General features: G+C 41.0%; 1 protein-coding gene across 7 annotated transcripts in view; it reads right to left on the reverse strand.

Annotated features, from left to right (window-relative positions):
• Mpp7 (MAGUK p55 scaffold protein 7) overlaps positions 1-20,247 on the reverse strand; it is a 266,719-nt gene that overhangs the window by 81,468 nt on the left and 165,004 nt on the right. For all 7 annotated transcript variants that reach the window (XM_039095743.2, XM_039095742.2, XM_063276474.1 and 4 more), the window contains 2 exons: positions 4,280-4,357; positions 1,513-1,593 (listed from right to left, as the gene is read on the reverse strand). In XM_039095743.2, coding sequence (XP_038951671.1) covers positions 1,513-1,593; positions 4,280-4,357 — 159 coding nt within the window. The remainder of the gene's footprint in view (positions 1-1,512; positions 1,594-4,279; positions 4,358-20,247) is intronic.

Consider the following 20,247-nt stretch of genomic DNA (forward strand, 5'->3'; position numbering starts at 1 on the left):
TCCCCAACCCCCACTATGAAGTTTTATCTAATTGATATCACAATGCCATTGGTAACACTTGACACTTAAAACAAATGTCATTTTCCATCCAGAATGATGTCTGTATTGTTAGCTAACTGCTCTTCAAACACTATTGAATAGAATAGCAAAATACTTTATTTTTTTATCTGAAACACTGTGTTCAGCTCAGTACTTTTGAAACAAACTATTGTCTTGCTAAGGAATTTAACTGGCTTCTCACAGCTCACCTCAATCTGCCATAGCTGATGAAAATTAATAATAGGCAGTATGAAACCAGATATAGCAATCTTCAGAGCACTGTCTGACTGCAATTTCCTTCCCAAAGCACGCTAATTCCAAGCAACATTTTCTCCAATGTTACTGTGCTTTGGAACTCAAGTTTAACTCCTCAACCATTACGAATTGTTACGCCTCACGGTGCTATTTAGAGTCCACTCACTCATTCCAGGCATGTGCTCAGACATTCTCTCTAGGGATTAGACATCATACTCTATGGATATTTTACTTCCACTCTGATTCATTACTATCTTTTTCAAAATGTAAATTGAAGAGCAAGTACAGCATGGCCCCAAAAGACACTTCTCCCAGAGGGTAAAATCAGGTTTTTCCTACTTGGAGAAGTTGGTGGTGGGCAAGCAACATGATCAAAATCCATCTTATGAAATTCTCAAGGAATAAAATAATATTTAAAAATAAAGCCCACGCAATATCCTATGATTATCAGTAACCATCGTAAAATAACCCTTTGTTTAATTATGGGGTCCAGGTGAGATAGCAATTTATATATAAGGGCAGCGGTGTCCAGTCCAAATGTTTGCATCACAGGACTTGATGCAATCAAATTCTGTAAATTCAGACCTCAGACCAAGAGCAGGAAAACCATGAATCACCTTCTCTAGCTGCATCCCATCTGGAGGAAAGATAAGTGGTCAAACCAGGGAAGAGCGAAAACAAGAGAGCCAAGCTCTGGCTACTACTGTCTCGCAAGCTTGTATTTGAGAACTGCTCTACTCTAACAGGGGGTGGGATCCTGAAACAGAAATCAGTATGAAGAACAGGAAGTGAGGATACGAAGTGAGGAGGAACAGAGATGCTAACATCCTCCTCCCATAAAGTTGATAATAAAGTACCTATTATCAATTAGCTGTGGGGAATAATCCATGCCGAAATGTGCGCTGGGCCTCTGTTCTGCAGCCACTAGATCAAATGAATTCACCATGTCAATGAAAACCTAACTTTCAAAGCAAATCACACTTGTCAACCCCGACTGTGGCTTGCCATTACAGTCCTGTCCTGTTAAAGGCTTCATCACTACTCTTAAGTACTTAGTACCCGAGGATCAGTTCTTTCTCCTTGAGATGGTTTGGGGTGTTGGGATCGCACACTATTTGAGCGAGCCTGCACCTGAATATGGAGGCATGAAGCAACTGGCCCACAGTCCCCTGGAGCACCGTTGAGAAGACAGACACCACGGCCACATGGTGTTCTCACCTTCACATTGGGTTTGGACAGCAGTTTCAACAGCTCTCTGATCTCACTGTTTGGTGGCTTGTTCTGGAGCTCGTCAGCCAGCTGCAAGGGAATTACATCAACATGAGTAACAGAGTGCAGAATGCCGTAAGGTTCACTGTGTCACGACTGAATGTTTGCTTTCCAGAGCTACAGGATAAGTCAGCAGGAACGAAGCAGGCCATCAATCCGTGTTCTTCTCTCCAGGCTAGGCTGAGTGCAACTGGAGTAATCCTGTCAGCCAATTCACCTTCTGATTTACTGCCAGGAGGGCAAATCCCAGCACTTCATCTCTGTGAATGGTCTTCTGCGCACAGACAAAGGGCCATTTGTAAAAAGGACTGGATCAGCTTTGACAGTGTACAAAAAAAAAAGAGAGAAAGACAGCTCCTGGATGAGGTGGTGAAACTCTCAGGGCTTCCAGAAACCCACAGTAGCTATGCTGTTCAGAGCTGGGGTAAAAAAGACCTTAAACGCTCCTAACAGGGTCAATGGCCTGTAGCTTCTATTATGCGTCTGTACACAGTCTACAAAGTCTATTGAATAGGAGCCAAGTTCACCAAGAACCCAGAACTATTCAGCAACTACTCTGGTACCAAAACACAGCAGTATTTTACTGTAACCATCAAGGATACCTACATGTTGGTTTAAAAGACTGAAATTTGACATCACTCATGTTCTACACTAAAAATATATGGAACGCTCTCACTGCAAAAAAGTATGTTGAGGTGGCAGACAAGCAAACTGCCCTGAGATGATTCTTATGAAATGAGCATGTGTGTGCAAGGGTACTAACCACATCCCATAATATATAAATTCCCATTTGCCAACTATAAACAAGGTAAATGTAAAAGAAAAAAACTTCCAATCAATTTTATGCTATAAGTATGCATACACACACACACACACACACACACACACGCACACATACGATTCAAACAGTTAAGAAGAGATGATAATTATGAACTACATGATTACGTGTGTGTTTATGTGTATGTGTGTATGTGTGCATATATATTTTATATATATATGTATATATATATATATATATATATATATATATATTCATTCATGTTTTCTTCTTAAAACACCACATGGAACTCCATTAGTCTCCACTGTCTTCCCCACGCTGGCAGGACACAATGGTGTAGAGGTACAATATACAAGAAGGCAAAATCAGAGAAAATTGATAGATTCATCCTATGTCAAACCTGCTTTCATCTTATTAAGATACAAATTTTAACCTACACAGATAGCTCTTTTCTCACTACATGCATGTGTTTTAACATTTAAATACATCATTCTAGTAAATTAAATTCTGTAGTTTATAACTACACAGATTCTAATGTGTCTATTTGTGGAGCTTCTGAACCTTGAACCCATGTGTCACATAGTCGGGGCACACTCTCACATTAAATGATATTCCCTGTCTTGAATTCTGTTTGTTTGTTTGTTTGTTTGAAAAACAATCGAAAGGAAAATCGGGGGCTGAAGAGACGGCTTAGCAGTGAAGAGTGTCTATTGTTCTTCCAAGAGACTTGAGCTTGGTTCCCAGCATACAATTGCTTCTCTAGGAGATCCAACATCCTCTTCTGGTACACACACACACACACACACACACACACACACACACACACACACTCACTCACACAGACAGACAGACACACATAAATCTTCAAAGGAAATTTCAATAATTTGCTCAGGAGGAGGTCATTAGTTTCCACATAAACATTTCTAAGACCTCTCTGAGGTCTATGTTTTGATGCTGGCTTTTAAGGCTCTTACAAGCTGTAATTGCAGCAACTCACAGGACTATCTTTATACCTTTATTCCCCTTTTAAATGTCTGAGTTCTGTGTTGCACAAGTATGTTTTTCATGGGACAGGTGGTAAAACACACTCATGTCCACAGAGATCACAAAAGGGATGCCTTTATCTTACGTATTAGGATATAAAGTCAACTGGAAGACAGTGGACTTGTTTATTTGACTGGGGCCCCCACACTCTACAGCACTGAGTTATGGTTTGCTCTATGGCAGCAGGAGCACAACTGAAGAGCAGGAAAGAAGCTGCAGTAGTCGCTCCACACATCAACCCATTCGTTGTCGAGCTCCGTGCTCTTACAGTTTATCCAGGTGGGTTCTCTATTCATCTGCGTCTGAGAGTTAACAGTGGGAATCAGCAAGTGAGTTCCCCTTCCAAAGGCTTAAAATAAAATTATAGAGACAGGAAATTAACTACTCCATCAATGCCAAATGCTTCTTACATTTATTCTTTGGTTATAAAGGCAATTTGGAATGGTCTAATGTCCATAAATCATGACTATACTCTAGGATTCATTTTCAAAACAATCCTGCCCTTTATGGATTTAATATGCCCACTTTCTATCCTAGTATCTGTCATTTTTTTTTGTACTGTCAGCAATGTAACTATCTCATTTGTCTTTATTTCTCCAAAGCATTCCCCTTGTGTGACCAGCACAGAACACTGATGCCAGGCAGTTTTTCTCCGCACAGAATTTGAAGCCTACAATTTCTATTATGCAGACACCAAGGCATAATATCAGGGTACTTTCCATGCACAATTTTAGAAAAAGCACACGCATGGTGATGATGGAGATTTGGGAAACATCCACAACTTCTTCTCGTTTTCACTCAAAGGACCGTACACATCTATCTGCAGTGGGGTGGGTCCCACTCGGGGCAGCGACACGGGTGATACACTCTGCAAACCCAGAAAGGCATACTCACGTCATCAGCCAAAGCTGCCGCGCCATGGAGAATGGGCACTGGACTCTGCTTCTCATAGTAGTGAAGTTTCTCATGGATCTGAAGAAAATGAAAGTGGTATGAGTTCACCTGCTGGCAAAGCGTCAGATACTTAAACACTTTCACTATTGTGAACAGAATCACAGCTCTCAATCATCTTCAAGTCATGCGTTCGAATCAACCGAAAGACGGCAGACTTGAGTATGTGATCCATCAATTGCTACCGAGGGTCAAATGGCAAAGCCATCTTCAGACAGAACACATAAAAACGCTAAGTCTTTGTTTCTCATCCTCAACAGAAGCCACTGTTTGAAAGCTATACTGCCTCAAGATTACAAGTATGCTTTGTAGCTTAGGCTCCCACAAAACAACAACAACAACAACAACAGCAGCAGCAGCAGCAGCAGCAGCAACAGCAGCTATGAACAAAGCAAAGTAGTAAATAGCAGCCCTGTTCTGACAGATGGGTCTGTAGAAGCTGCAAAAGGGGGGGGAGGGGAGATTCAGGCTCTGGGAGCTGCCAAAGTCATACGCACTGTACCCAGTACTGTTCCAACAACCTGCTTTGTTACCCCACCCCCCACCCACCCAATTATGGTCGCTTCCGAAATTCAGAGCTCAAAGAAATTAAGGGCTTTCTCTTGACCACGGACATCATCCCTAGATCAAATAACACCACTCCCCAGGCTGTAAAACAGCATTAAGTTCACCTGCTGACCAAGAAGCAGCTACTTAAATACTTTCACTATTGTGAACAGAATCGCATCTGCAAAACAAGTAAATGATATTAAAAAGTAAAAATAACCCTTTTCATGCCCCATCATGGCCTAAGAAACACGAGCAAGAATGTATTTTAAAGCAGTATCAGGCAAATCGAGTTTCTTAAAAGGATCTGGGCTAGAGACGCGGCTCAGCAGTTAAGAGTGCATGACGCTCTTGCACAGGGGACTCAAGTTCAAATCCCACCACTCATACCAGGCATCTTACCTGTAACCCCAGCTCCAACCCCTCTGCCCCCATGGCTCCACCACATGCACGTCCCACAGACACATACATACCCACACATTTAGACGTAATTAAAATAATATAATCTTTAGAATCTTTAAAATGCATCGTGGTATAGTAAGTAAATCCTTCTTTGACCAATGTGAGACATTATCACCCTTATTTATGCTTCTTCCTTAGCATTTAAAATACCTGAGAACTTACATTAGCCTATCCTTACTTACAATTAAGCCTGTGTTAGTCCTGCTGGGACTAGATGTCCCAGGGTTGGGTGGTACCCAAGGGGGTACCCTCCTCCTCTGAGGAGAAGGGGAGGGTGCAATGGTGGGGGGAGACTTGTAAGGGTGGGACTGGGAGGAGAGGAGGAAGGGGGGTTGGGATAGGAATTTAAAGTGAATAAAAATAAATTATTGAAAGAAAAAAAAAAAGAAAACCATCCTTTGCTGTGTTTAAAAAAGTGTGTCACCATCCCCCATTAAGTATAGTCAAAGCTAGCCAAGCATTTGTAAGAATCTGCAAGAGAGATTTTGTTTTGATTAGCCAGACGCTCCTGCTGAGAGCAGATCCTATTACTTTTGGCAATCTGGTATAGAAGGGAAGGGAGGCAGGGAAAGGCTTGTGATAGTTATGGCATTACCAGAATGAGCAGAGTAATGTTGTCTATTTAATATTTTGGAGCCTTTAAATTACTCATCACGAATTGTAAAGAATGTAAGAAATGAATTATTTTGGGGGAAACCATAAAATTGTGATTTGAAAACAAGTGAGCTGGCTGTAGGCTGCTCAGCGATGTCCAACCACGGGGCACTAACTTGGACTGTTAGGAAACTTGTCTAGCTTTCCTACAATCATTGTTCAGAATGCTTCCGTGCTAGACTACATGGAGGCTCACACTTAGGAGACACATCTTTAATCTCAACATTTAGTAGGGATCAGAAATTCAAGGTCGTCTTCAGCTATACAGGGTGTCTGAAGACAACCAGGTGCCCTAAAACTGTTTCAAACAAACAAAGCGAAACAAAGAACATGGCTGTTCCTATGTGCAACCAATTTTTAAAAGGAAGTTATAGTCATCTTCAATTGGATACAATTTGAAAGTAAATGTGGTACCCAAATCCCATGAGGGAGAGAGCTGGACTCTCACAGGTAATGACAATCCTGAGAACTCAGGGGAAACCTCCACTTCTGCTCACACTGATGTCCCAAGAGGAACCTGCCTAGTGCCCTCTGGATACAGGAACATAGCAGGAACATAGGAGCATCCACCAGCAGGAACCTTCATGCTTCTGTCTGCGCCCAGAACTGAACTGGTCCCACAGCTCTCTGTACCCAAATCCCTTGGGGGATAGAGCAGGACTCTCAGAAGTAGGGACAATCCTGAGACCTCAGGGGAGACCACCACTTCTGCCCACATTCCTGACCCAAGAGGAACCTGCCTCGGGATACAGGAACACACAAGCAGTCAAAAGCAGGAAATTTCCAGTTTCTGCCTGAGCTCCCAGGTGAAAGCCAGTCTCCTGGAGCACTGACACACCTGAGAGCTGAGAATAGACCAACTCTTCTGCTCCAAGCAAGCCACCTGGAAGCATCAGGACACACAAAGCCAGGAGCAGTTCTCTGTTCCCAGATCCCAAGGAAAGAAAACAGGTCTATAGGAGTGCTGACACACAGGCTTACAGGAGGGTCAAGTCACTGTCAGAGACAGCAAGACAAGCTAACACCAGGTAGGACCCTAAGCAACAGAAACCAAGACTACTTAGCATCATCAAAGTCCAGTTCTCATACCAAAGCAAATACTGGGTATTCAAACATACCAGAAAAGCAAGTTTTGGATTTAAAATCACATCTCATAATGTTGATAGAGGACTTTAAGAAGGACATGAATAACTCCCTTAAAGAAATACAGGACAACACAGGTAAACAAGTAAAAGCGCTTAAAGTGGAAACACAAAAGCCCCTCAAAGAATTGCAGGAAAAAACAACTAAACAGGAGAAGGAACTGAGAAAAAAATCATCCAGGATTAAAAATGAAAATAGAAACAATAAGGAAAGGAAAAAGGGGAACAATCCTGGAGTTAAAAGTCTTAGGAAACAGATCAGGAGTAATAGATACAAGCATCACCAACAGAATACAAGAGATAGAAGAGAGAATCTCAGGGGCAGAAGATACCATAGAAAACATCGATACAACAGTCAAAGAAAATGCAAAATGCAAAAAGCTCCTAACCCAAAACATCCAGGAAATCAGGACACAATAAGAAGACCAAATCTAAGGATAACAGATATAGAAGAAAGGGAAGATACCAAACTTAAAGGGCAAGTAAATATTTCCAAAAAAAATTATAGAAGAAAACTTCCCTAAAGAGAGAGATGCCCATAAACATACAAGAAGCCTAAAGAACTCCAAATACATTGGACCAGAAAAGAAATTCCTCCCATCACATAATAGTCACTAAACGCACAAAACAAAAAAAGAATATTAAAAGCAGCAAGGGAAAAGAACAGGTAACATATAAAGGCAGACCTACCAGAAGTACACCAGACTTCTTACCACAGACTATGAAAGCCAGAATATCCTGGGCAGATGTTATACAGGTCTTAAGAGAATACAAATGTAAGCCCAGGTTACTATATCCAGCAAAACTCTCAATTAACATAGATAGAGAAACCAAGATATTCCATGACAAAACCAAATTTAAATGATATTTTTCTACAAATCCAGCCCTATAAAGGATAATAGATGAAAAACTCCAACACAAAGAGAAAACATACACCCTTAGAAAAAGAAAAAAAGTAATCTCCTTACAAAGACACCAAAAGAAGAGAGCTACACAAACATAATTCCACCACCAACAAAAATAGAAGGGAAAACAATCATTATTCATTAATATCTCTTAACATCAATGGACTCAATTCCCCAATAAAAAGACATAGATTAAGAGACTGGTTACATAAACAGGACCCAGCATTTTGCTGCATACAGAAAACACACCTCAGTGACAAAGACAGACACTACCTCAGAGTAAACGGTTGGAAAACAATTTTCCAAGCAAATGGTCCCAAGAAACAAACTGAAGTAGTCATTCTAATATCGAATAAACTTGACTTTCAACCAAAAGTTATCAAAAAAGATAAGGAAGAACACTTGATATTCATTAAAAAAATCAAGATGAACTCTCAATCCTGAATATTTATGCTCCAAATGCAAGGGCACCTACATTCATAAAAGAAACCTTACTAAAGTTCAAAGCACACATTGCAGCTCCCACAATAATAGTGAGAGACTTCAACACCCCACTCTCATCAATGGACAGATCACGGAAACAGAAATTAAACAGAGACATAGAGAAATTAACAGAAGTTATGGACCAAATGGATTTAACAGGTATTTATAGAACATTTCATCCAAAAACAAAATAATATACCTTCTTCTCAGCACCCCATTGTACCTTTTCCAAAACTGACCATAGAACTGGTCACAAGACAGGCATTATCAGATATAAGAAGACTGAAATAATCCCATGCATCCTATCAGATCACCACGGACTAAGGTTGATCTTCAATAACAACAAAAACAACAGAAAGCCTGCATATACATGGAAGTTGAACAATGCTCTACTTAATGATAACCTGGTCAAGGAAGAAATAAAGAAAGAAATTAAAAACTTTTTAGAATTTAATGAAAATGAAGATACAACATACTCAAACTTATGGGACACAATGAAAGCTGTGCTAAGAGGAAAACTCATAGCCCTGAGTGCCTGCAGAAAGAAACAGGAAAGAGCATATGTCAGCAGCTTGACAGCACACCTAAAAGCTCTAGAACAAAAAGAAGCAAATACACACAGGAGGAGTAGAAGGCAGGAAATAATCAAACTCAGAGCTGAAATCAACCAAGTAGAAACAAAAAGGACCATAGAAAGAATCAACAGAACCAAAAGTCGGTTCTTTGAGAAAATAAACAAGATAGATAAACCCTTATCCAGACTAACCCAAGGGCACAGAGACAGTATCCAAATTAACAAAATCAGAAATGAAATGGGAGACATAACAACAGAATCTGAGGAAAGTCAAAAAACCATCAGACCCTACTACAAAAGCCTATATTCAACAAAACTTGAAAATCTGCAGAAAATGGACAATTTCCTAGACAGATACTAGGTACTAAAGTTAAATCAGGATCAGATAAACCATCTAAACAGTCCCATAACGCCTAAAGAAATAGAGGCAGTTATTAAAAGTCTCCCAACCAAAAAAAGCCCAGGATCAGATGTGCAGAACTCGATCAGATCTTCATAGAAGACCTTATACCAATACTGTCCAAACTTCCACAAAATAGAACCAGAAGGATCACTTCCCAATTTCTTCTATGAAGCCACAATTAAGCTTATACATAAACTACACAAAGACACAACAAAGAAAGAGAACCTCAGACCAAAATCCCTTATGAATATCGAAGTAAAAATACTCAATAAAATTCTGGCAAACCAAATCCAAGAACACATCAAAACGACCATCCATCATAATCAAGTAAGCTTCATCCCAGGGATGCAGGGATGGGTCAATATATGGAAATCCATCAATGTAATCCACTGTGTAAACAAACTCAAAGGAAAAAAAACACATGATCACCTCATTAACTGCTGAGAAGGCATTTGATAAAATTCAACACCCCGTCATGATAAAAGTCTTGGAGAGATCAGGAATTCAAGGCCCATGCCTCAACATAGTAAAAGCAATATACAGCAAACCAGTAGCCAACATCAATCTAATTGGAGAGAAACTTGAAGCAATCCCACTAAAATAAGGAACTAGACAATGCTGCACACTCTCTCCCTACATATTTAATATAGTACTTGAAGTCCTAGCCAGAGCAATAAGACAACAAAAGGAGATAACAGGGATACAAATTGGAAAGGAAGAAGTCAAAATATCACTATTTGCAGATCATATGACAGTATACTTAAGTGACCACAAAAGTTCCACCAGAGAACTACTAAGCCTGATATACAGCTTCAGCAAAGTGGCTGGGTATAAAATTAACTCAAACAAATCAATAGCCTTCCTCCAATCAAAGGATAAACAGGCTGAGAAAAAAGTTATGAAAGTGCCACTCTTCACAATAGTCAAAAATAACATAAAATACCTCAGTGTGACTCTAACCAAGCAAGTAAGAGATCTGTATGTCAAGAACTTCAAGTCTCTGAAGAAAGAAATTGTAGATCTCAGAAGATGAAAAGACCTTTCATGCTCATGGATCAGCAGGATTAACTTAGTAAAAATGGCCATCTTACTAAAAGCAATCTACACATTCAATGCAATTTCCATCAAAATTCCAACTCAATTCTTCACATAGTTAGAAAGAGCAATTTGCAACTACATTTACAACAACAAAAAACTCAGGATAGCAAAAACTATCCTCAACAATAAAAGAACTTCTGGAGGAAATCACTATCCCTGACCTCAAGCAGAATTACAGGACCATGGTGATAAAAAACTGTATGGCATTAGTAGAAAGACAGGCAGGTAGATCAATGGAATAGAATTAAAGATCCAGAAATGAACCTACACACCTATGGTCACTTGATCTTTGACAAAGGAGCTAACACCATCCAGTGGAAAAAAGATAGCATTTTTAACAAAGGGTGCTGGTTCAACTGGAGGTCAGCATGTAGAAGAATGCAAATCCACCCATTCTTATTGACCTGTATAAAGCTTAAGTCCACATGGATTGAGGACCTCCACATAAAACCAGGTACACTAAAACTAGTAGAAGAAAAAGTGGGGAAGAGCTTTGAACACATGGGCACTGAGGAAAATTTCCTGAACAAAACACTAATGGCTTATGCTCTACAATCTAGAATTGACAAATGGGACCTCATAAAACTGCAAAGCTTCTGTAAGGCAAAGGACACTGTCATTAGGACAAAACAGCAACCAACAGATTGGCAAAAGATGTTTACCAATCCTACATTTGATAGAGGGCCAATATCCAATATATACAAAGAACTCAAGAAGTTAAGATGCCAGAGAGTCAAACAACCCTATCAAAAAATGGGGTACAGAGCTACACAAGAAATTCTCAGCTGCGGAATATCGAATGGCTGAGAAGTACTTAAAGAAATGTTCAACATCCTTAGTCATCAGGGAAATGCAAATCAAAACAACCCTGAGATTCTACGTCACACCAGTCAGAATGGCTAAGATCACAATTCAGGGGACAACAGATGCTGGCGAGGATGTGGAGAAAGAGGAACACTCCTTCATTGTTGGTGGGATTGCAGACTGGTACAACCATTCTGGAAATCAGTCTGGAGGTTCCTCAGAAAATTGGACATTCCACTACCTGAGGACCCAGCTATACCTCTCCTGGGCATATACCCAAAAGCTGCTCCAACATACAACAAAGACACATGTTCCACTACATTCATAGCAGCCTTATTTATAATAGCCAGAAGCTGGAAAGAACCCTGATGCCCTTCAATAGAGGAATGGATACAGAAAAGTGGTACATTTATACAATAGCGTACTACTCAGCTATTAAAAACAATGACTTCATGAAATTCATAGGCAAATGTATGGATCTAGAAAATATCATCCTGAGTGAGGTAACCCAATCACACAAAATAGCCAAGGAGAAAATGAAAATGTCAAGGGGAAAAAAGAAGATACTAAAAAGGAAAGCTTCTGCCCAACAAAACCATTCGGCAAAAGCAACAGAGACAACTGCATGCTGCCCTTTAAATCTGATGCTGCTGACAGTCTATGTTTGAGCCGAAAAATAAAACTGATGAGAATCTACATCCTTATTTTTTTAATGTGATACTTCACTGCTTCACCAAATAAGCATATCCTACAATATGAATTTGGCAATATAACTTCATGAAGAATATTTAAAAGGATTCAATTTTTTCCCTACTGTCTTTTGAGCAGATACTGTCATAGTATACGTTCATTATATACTGTGAAACTCTTCTCTTTAATATTCTCTTTAGAACCTCCCCTTTAACCTTCTTGAGAATGACATTTGCTTTCTGGAATTGTCTCCACTGAGTCTACAAACCCAGTGTTACTTTTATTAGTGTGAAGGTTTTATCCTCAACTTGACACACCCGGATTCACCCGAAAAGAGCAATCTTCAATTGAGAAACGTCTCGGGTCACCCTGCCCTGTGGGCCTGTCTGTGAGAGTGTCAACCCACTAGTCACTGGCTAACGGTCATGTCTAGACCGGTGTTGAGGTGAGTCCCATTCTCAGTCCTCTGTGTGTGTGATAAGCAAAAAGATAACATAATGGGGAAGCTTTTTAAATAACAAACACGTCTTAGCTTTTTAAAGTTGGGGGTTTCGAAAACAACAAAAGATGCTAAAAGGATGTTAACCTTTTACTTCGTCAAATCATTACATATGCTCTGACATCTTAATCTTCTGTACTTAAAGTCTGTGTATTAGAAATATTTGTACAAGTATGTACATAATTAAAATTAACTTGGAAATATGATTCAACAGTGGAGTTTGTTTTCTGGAAAAAAAATATAGTCCTATTATATCAAATTTTACTTTATTATGGTTCGTATTCTAAAAAGAATGTTTAATCTGTTTTAAAAACTTGTGCCTCTTCCACCAAAGGATATTAACAAATATAATCTTACATTAACTTTATATACTTTCTTCATAAAATTTGCCTTAAACATTATGCCTTGTTTTATTAGAATCCAATTCTGGCTTTTGTAACAACATTTTATTCTAAACAGATATTCACTTTTAAAAAAATCCTTATGATGCCTATATTTGGTATATCACTGCTTATCTGTCTATTGAACATAGAACTTCCAAACCTTAAGCATGTTTTAGCATTTATTGTATGTGCTAGATAAAAGACAAAATAAAGTTACAGTGTGTTCCTCAAAGAGAGAGGGTTGATGTATGTAGCTCCAGCTGCATATGTAGCAGAGGATGGATTTATCTGGCATCAATGGGAGGAGAGGCTCTTGGTTCTGTGAAGGCTCGATGCCCCAGTGTTGGGGAATGCTAGTGGGGTGAGGTGTGAGTGGGTACATGGGTGGGGGAGCACCCTCATAGAAGAAGGAGGATGGGGGGGGTTTTGCAGAGGAGAAAGAGAATAACATTTAAAATGTAAATAAATAACCAATAAAAAAAAAAAAGAGTTGATGTGTGGGTGGATCTATTCCTAAGCACATAGGGCTGGACTACATAAAAAAAGCTAGCTGAGCAGGAACCAGAAAGAAAGCTAGCGGTCACTACTGATTCTTCAGGTCTTGCGTGAGTTCCTCTGGCGCCTTCCTTCAGCGATGGAGCGTGATCTAGATGTTGGTGTTGAATTTCCTCCCCTAAGTTGCTACTGGTCATGGTATTTATCACAGGTGAAATGGTCCATCTTTTGGTGTGCTCTGAGAACATCTCCTGCATCACGTTCTCCTCTTTCCACACCAATGTGTGGGTCTCAGATTCACTGGGTCTGATCTATTCTGGAGAGGCATTTCCTGCCCAAAGTTTCGTCTTCCAATCAGTTTACTGTAAATTCTCCCTGTAGAGCCTTCTCTCTCTTCTTGAGGGGCAGAAAACAGTATATCCTAGAGAACAACTTACTTCTCATTCACACTTAAACCTTACTGACTTTTCTTTTACCCTTTTGATCCAGGGAGTGGTAGGAGATCTGGTCTTGTTGAAGTAGGTGTGTCACAATGGATGTGGGCTTGATTCTCACCCTACTGCCTGGATGTCAGTCTTTAATATCATCACCCACCCCCATGTGTATGAAACCCATTTATCTTCCACACGAAGTGCTCAGCAAGATGCAGGGGGGGCTGCTAAGGGTGTATGCACATCATGTTTTGTCTTCCTGATTTTTCTGAGTGTAGAGAGGTTAAAGGTACCTACACTCTTGGCACATGTTATTTTTAAGTTATTCAGAAACCTCACAGAATAGATGCTTCAATCAATGGCTTTATGAACAAGCAGAATTCAAGCAGATTGTTTTGGTTTATCTTTTGTCTGCTAATAATTTTATTATACATGTGGTTTAACTTTAAGTTTGAAGAAGAAGATGAAAATACAAAAAAGGGAAGGAAGGGAAGGAAGAAAGGAAGGAAGGAAGACAGACAGAAAGAAAGAAGGAAGGAAAGAAGGAAGAACTGGTAGAATAATTTAAAAGGTTTTGCTTCCCTGATAGTAAGGTAAACTCCATTTCATAATTAAGTGAAGGAGTCAGAGGTGAAAGATAACACCAAGGGGATGTTGTAATGTAGAAATGGTATCTTAGTTAGGGTTTTACTGCTATGATCAGACACCATGACCAAGGCAAATCTTATAAAGGACAACATAATATTTGGGGCTGGCTTACAGGTTCAGAGGTTCAGTCCATTATCATCAAGGCAGGAGCATGGCAGCATCAAGGCAGGCATGGTGCAGGAGGAGCTGAGAATTTTACATCTTCATCTGAAGTCAACTAGTAACTAATATAGATTTTTGTCAACGTTATTTCTATCGTTTTAGAACTACTTAAGAGCAATCAGGAGTGCACAGGATCAATTGCACTCCTGGAAGTACAGTCACTTGACCAAAATAACAGGCCTCCTCCGAGTCTCATCTCTGCTTTCTATCATGAGACATATACAATCATGAGAGGTCCTAGAAGACTCCATAGCAGCTTTGCTTGTATTCATTTAAGTCATAGGTACTATCCCAAAAGCACGGAGTGAGGCAGTGTATGCTAACAGAATCAGAGACTGTACATATCTGGCAAGTGTTCTTTTTTTTTTAATATACTTTATTGGATATTTTATTTATTTACATTTCAAATGTGATCCCCTTTCTGATTTCCCCTCCATAAATCCCCTATCCCACTCCCCTTGTCCCTGCTTCGATGAGGCAGCTTCCCTGCCCACCCACCCACCCACCCACACACTCCTGCCTCACATTCCAGTCCCACCTCACATTCCCCTACTCTGGGGCATTGAGCCTTCACAGGACCAAGGGGCTCCCCTCCCAGTGATGCCAAATAAGGCCAACCTCTGCTACATATGCAGCTGGAGCCATAGGTACCTCCATGTGTACTCTTGGGTTGGTGGTTTAGTCTCTGGGAGTTCTAGGGTCTGGTCGGTTGGTATTGTTGTTCTTCCTATGGGGTTGCAAACCCCTTCAGCTCCTTCAGTCCTTTCTCTAACTCCTCCACTGTGTTCAGTCTGAAAGTTGGCTTCGAGCAAATGCATCTGTACTGGTCAGGCTCTGGCAAAGCCTCTCAGAGACAGCCAGTTCCTGTCAGCAAGCGCTTCTTGGCATCAGCAATAGTATCTGGGTTTGGTGTCTGCAGATGAGATGGATCTCTAGGTGGGGCAGTCTCTGGATGGCCTTTCCATCACTCTCTGCTCCAGTCTTTGTCCCTGTATTTCCTTTAGACAGGAGCAATTCTGGGTTAAAATTGTTGAGATGGGTGTGTGGCCCCATCCCTCAACTGGGGGCCATGTCTAGCCTCTGGATACGGTCTCTACAGGTTCTCTCTCCCCTTTGTTGGGTATTTTAGCTAATGACATCCCTGTTGGGTCCTGGGAGACTCTTGCCCAGATGCCAGGCAAGTGTTCTACCATTGAGCTAGAACTTCTAGCTTTAGAAGTTTCTTAAATACATGTAGAAGCAGGAATGGGGGTTCAGTTGAAGATACTTGCCTAAGATATTCAGGGCCCTGAGTTCCATGCGTAGAGGAAGGAAGGAAGGAAGGAAGGAAGGAAGGAAGGAAGGAAGGAAGGGAGGGAGGGAGGGAGGAAGGAAGGAAGGAAGGAAGGAAAGAAGGAAGGAAACAAAAAGACCCATGCACACAAAATTTCAGTTTGCATAATGGTTGATACTGTCAATCATCTGAACTCACCTAGGAAACAAAGCTTTGGTATGTTTGCAGGGGAGCTCCCAGATTAGGTTAATTAAAGTGGGAGAAACCCACTGTAAGCACAGTATCCTGTGGACTCTGTCCCACGCGGAGTGAAAAGCAATAACAGACTGAGTGCCAGTGCTCACCTCTCTCTGCCTCCTTACCGCCTCACATTCCTACCACCATGAACTCCACACCACAACGTGTGCCTGTAGCTGTGAGCCAAAACAAACCCTTCCTTCTTTAAATTACCTTTTTTCAGTATTTTGTCACAGCAAGGAGAACAGGAGCTGATATAATGTTTCACTTCTGAAGTGAGTTTGATCTTTTAAAACGGAGGCAGCCAAGTATAATGGCACATACCTGTAATTTCCACACCCCAAGACCTGGGCAAAAGGATCCAAGTTTTGGACTGACTTGGGCTACATAGTGTAATCCCAGTGGGGGTGGGGGAGAGGTGGGGGAGGGGGAGAAAGGAAATTGGAACACCTGAACACAGTATCAAGATCAAACAGATGTCAGGTGGATATACACACTTTAGACAGCTTATGAAATAAGCAAAGAGAGTTGGCTACAAACTCAACCTTGCATTTCTTTATGACCTCCAAGGGGACAATTATGCTGAAAGTGCTATATAGCTCCTTATATACTTGGAAGCATAAACCGTATCTGCTATGGTGTATGTCTTCAAAGTAGACGGTGCTGTAACAGATAAATGTGTACAATTAAAAAGAAAAATGTAGCTGAGTGAGGCAGTGCAGGTTTTAGTTGCAGCACTCAGAAGGCAGAGACAGGCAGATCTATGTAAGTTCAAGGCAAGTCTCACCTATAAAATGGATTCCGGGACAGCCAGGGCTACACAGAAATACCCTATCTTGAAAGAAAAAAAAACGTACAAATTTCTATGTTTGTTCTACTGATCAAAATAATACAGTGGCCTTGACACATGGGGATTATTTGAATGTAGTAAATACCAGGGACTCAAACTGTTCAGTAGTTAAGAGTACCAACTGCTCTTGCAAAATACCCAGGTTTGGTTCCCAGAACCCATACTTTACCTTACCTTCTACTGTTACTCTTGCTCTAGGGAAGTCTGACCCTGCTGGCCACCACAGGCACCCATACTCACATGCACATAGACACACACACATGCACACACACACACACACACACACACACACACACGCACACACACGCACACACATACACACACACAGTTTAAAAGTAAGTTGTTATTATTATTTTTAATGGAATACAGTTGGGCACAGTGAAACCTGATCATAGCCCAGGCTTACTCGGGACGTTTGCTAAGGCCAGAAATATAAACGAACCACCTAGGCATAGAGGGAAGATCCTGTGTCTAAAAAATAAGTCCAAATAAAAATAAACTTAAAAATAGATACAACTTTTGGGGCTCCATGGTGATCTGTTGAGCCAACATTCACTCTTGTTTCTTATGATAACCCTTTGATGCCAGGCTTCATTCTCTGACATGGTCTAAAGATCTGGATCCCACAGAGAACCAATGCTCTGCTCACTGTTCATACCAATACTTCCCTATACATTTTCAGTTCATTTATCTCTGCCAAGCTGGGCATTTTATGGGTGTCCTACAAAGGCCTTCAAGGTGGTAAAAGACCCTCTTGGAAAAAGCTTTAATTAACTTCTGATCACTGACCCTACAACTTCGATAACTAACTCTGTTGCTTCCACAGTGTAAAACTGCCACATATGGTGGCTAAAACCCATCAAATCCCAAGACACTGACCGGTGGTTACATGGTCTATGACTATAAAGTCTTACAGCAGAATCTTTTCTTCCTACCATTTTGCAGAAGAGCTTCAGTTCTTCTCATTTCCCGAGGGGAAGAATTTCCCTTGTTCTCCCAGTATTAATAGAGTAACCACAGCAAATCAACAACCTGTGTGTATGTCACAGTAACAGCTGGCCTAAATTTCAGGGAGTGACACAGGAGCTACAAGGCAGGATGAAGCAGTTAACAGCATGAAATTTATCCTTTAGTTCTAAAGCACTGGCATTTTTATTATACTTTCATTTAAACTTAACAATGTATTGAAAATAATACTAAGAAACTATAGGTAGAAATATTGTTGCTTTTGTAACAGCTATAGGAAGGCCATAAACAATAAATCCATTTGCTGTCAAAATTAAGGCACGGGGAAAAAACATGCACTTCTCTTAATACAGTTAGCAATACAGAAGTACAATTTACGGCAGCAGCTCTCTGCTCCCAGACCCGGTGAGAGAGAAACCCAACCGCCTGGTCAGGTGGGCACTCCTGAGGCTGCAGAGCAGAAGAGACCACCAACACTGCTCACCCCTGCCCACATCCCTGGCCCAAGAGGAAACTGTATAAGGCCTCTGGGCTCCCGTGGGGGAGGGCCCAGGAGCGGCAGGACTCCGCCGGACCCTGAAGGAAACAGACCGGATAAACAGTTCTCTGCACCCAAATCCCGTGGGAGGGAGAGCTAAACCTTCAGAGAGGCGGACAAGCCTGGGAAACCAGAAGAGACTGCTCCCTGCACACACATCTCGGACGCCAGAGGAAAAAGCCAAAGACCATCTGGAACCCTGGTGCACTGAAGCTCCCGGAAGGGGCGGCACAGGTCTCCCTGGTTGCTGCCGCCACAGAGAGCCCCTGGGCAGCACCCCACGAGCAAACCTGAGCCTCGGGACCACAGGTAAGACCAAATTTTCTGCTGCAAGAAAGCTGCCTGGTGACCTCAAGACACAGGCCCACAGGAACAGCTGAAGACCTGTAGAGAGGAAAAACTACACGCCCGAGGCAGAACACTCTGGCCCCATAACTGACTGAAAGAAAGGAAAACAGGTCTACAGCACTCCTGACACACAGGCTTATAGGACAGTCTAGCCACTGTCAGAAACAGCAGAACAAAGTAACACTAGAGATAATCTGATGGCGAGAGGCAAGCGCAGGAACCCAAGCAACAGAAACCAAGACTACATGCCATCATCGGAGCCCAATTCTCCCACCAAAACAAACATGGAATATCCAAACACACCAGAAAAGCAAGATCTAGTTTCAAAATCATATTTGATCATGATGCTGGAGGACTTCAAGAAAGACATGAACACACTTAGGGAAGCACAGGAAAACATTAATAAACAAGTAAAAGCCTACAGAGAGGAATCGCAAAAATCCCTGAAAGAATTCCAGGAAAACACAATCAAACAGTTGAAGGAATTAAAAATGGAAATAGAAGCAATCAAGAAAGAACACATGGAAACAACCCTGGATATAGAAAACCAAAAGAAGAGACAAGGAGCTGTAGATACAAGCTTCACCAACAGAATACAAGAGATGGAAGAGAGAATCTCAGGAGCAGAAGATTCCATAGAAATCATTGACTCAACTGTCAAAGATAATGTAAAGCGGAAAAAGCTACTGGTCCAAAACATACAGGAAATCCAGGACTCAATGAGAAGATCAAACCTAAGGATAATAGGTATAGAAGAGAGTGAAGACTCCCAGCTCAAAGGACCAGTAAGTATCTTCAACAAAATCATAGAAGAAAACTTCCCTAACCTAAAAAAAGAGATACCCATAGACATACAAGAAGCCTACAGAACTCCAAATAGATTGGACCAGAAAAGAAACACCTCCCGTCACATAATTGTCAAAACACCAAACGCACAAAATAAAGAAAGAATATTAAAAGCAGTAAGGGAAAAAGGTCAAGTAACATATAAAGGGAGACCTATCAGAATCACACCAGACTTCTCGCCAGAAACTATGAAGGCCAGAAGATCCTGGACTGATGTCATACAGACCCTAAGAGAACACAAATGCCAGCCCAGGTTACTGTATCCAGCAAAACTCTCAATTAACATTGATGGAGAAACCAAGATATTCCATGACAAAACCAAATTTACACAATATCTTTCTACAAATCCAGCACTACAAAGGATAATAAATGGTAAAGCCCAACATAAGGAGGCAAGCTATACCCTAGAAGAAGCAAGAAACTAATCGTCTTGGCAACAAAACAAAGAGAATGAAAGCACACAAACATAACCTC

This window comes from Rattus norvegicus, chromosome 17 (genome assembly GCF_036323735.1).
Source record: "Rattus norvegicus strain BN/NHsdMcwi chromosome 17, GRCr8, whole genome shotgun sequence".
In the NCBI taxonomy this organism is placed as follows: Eukaryota; Metazoa; Chordata; class Mammalia; order Rodentia; family Muridae; genus Rattus; species Rattus norvegicus.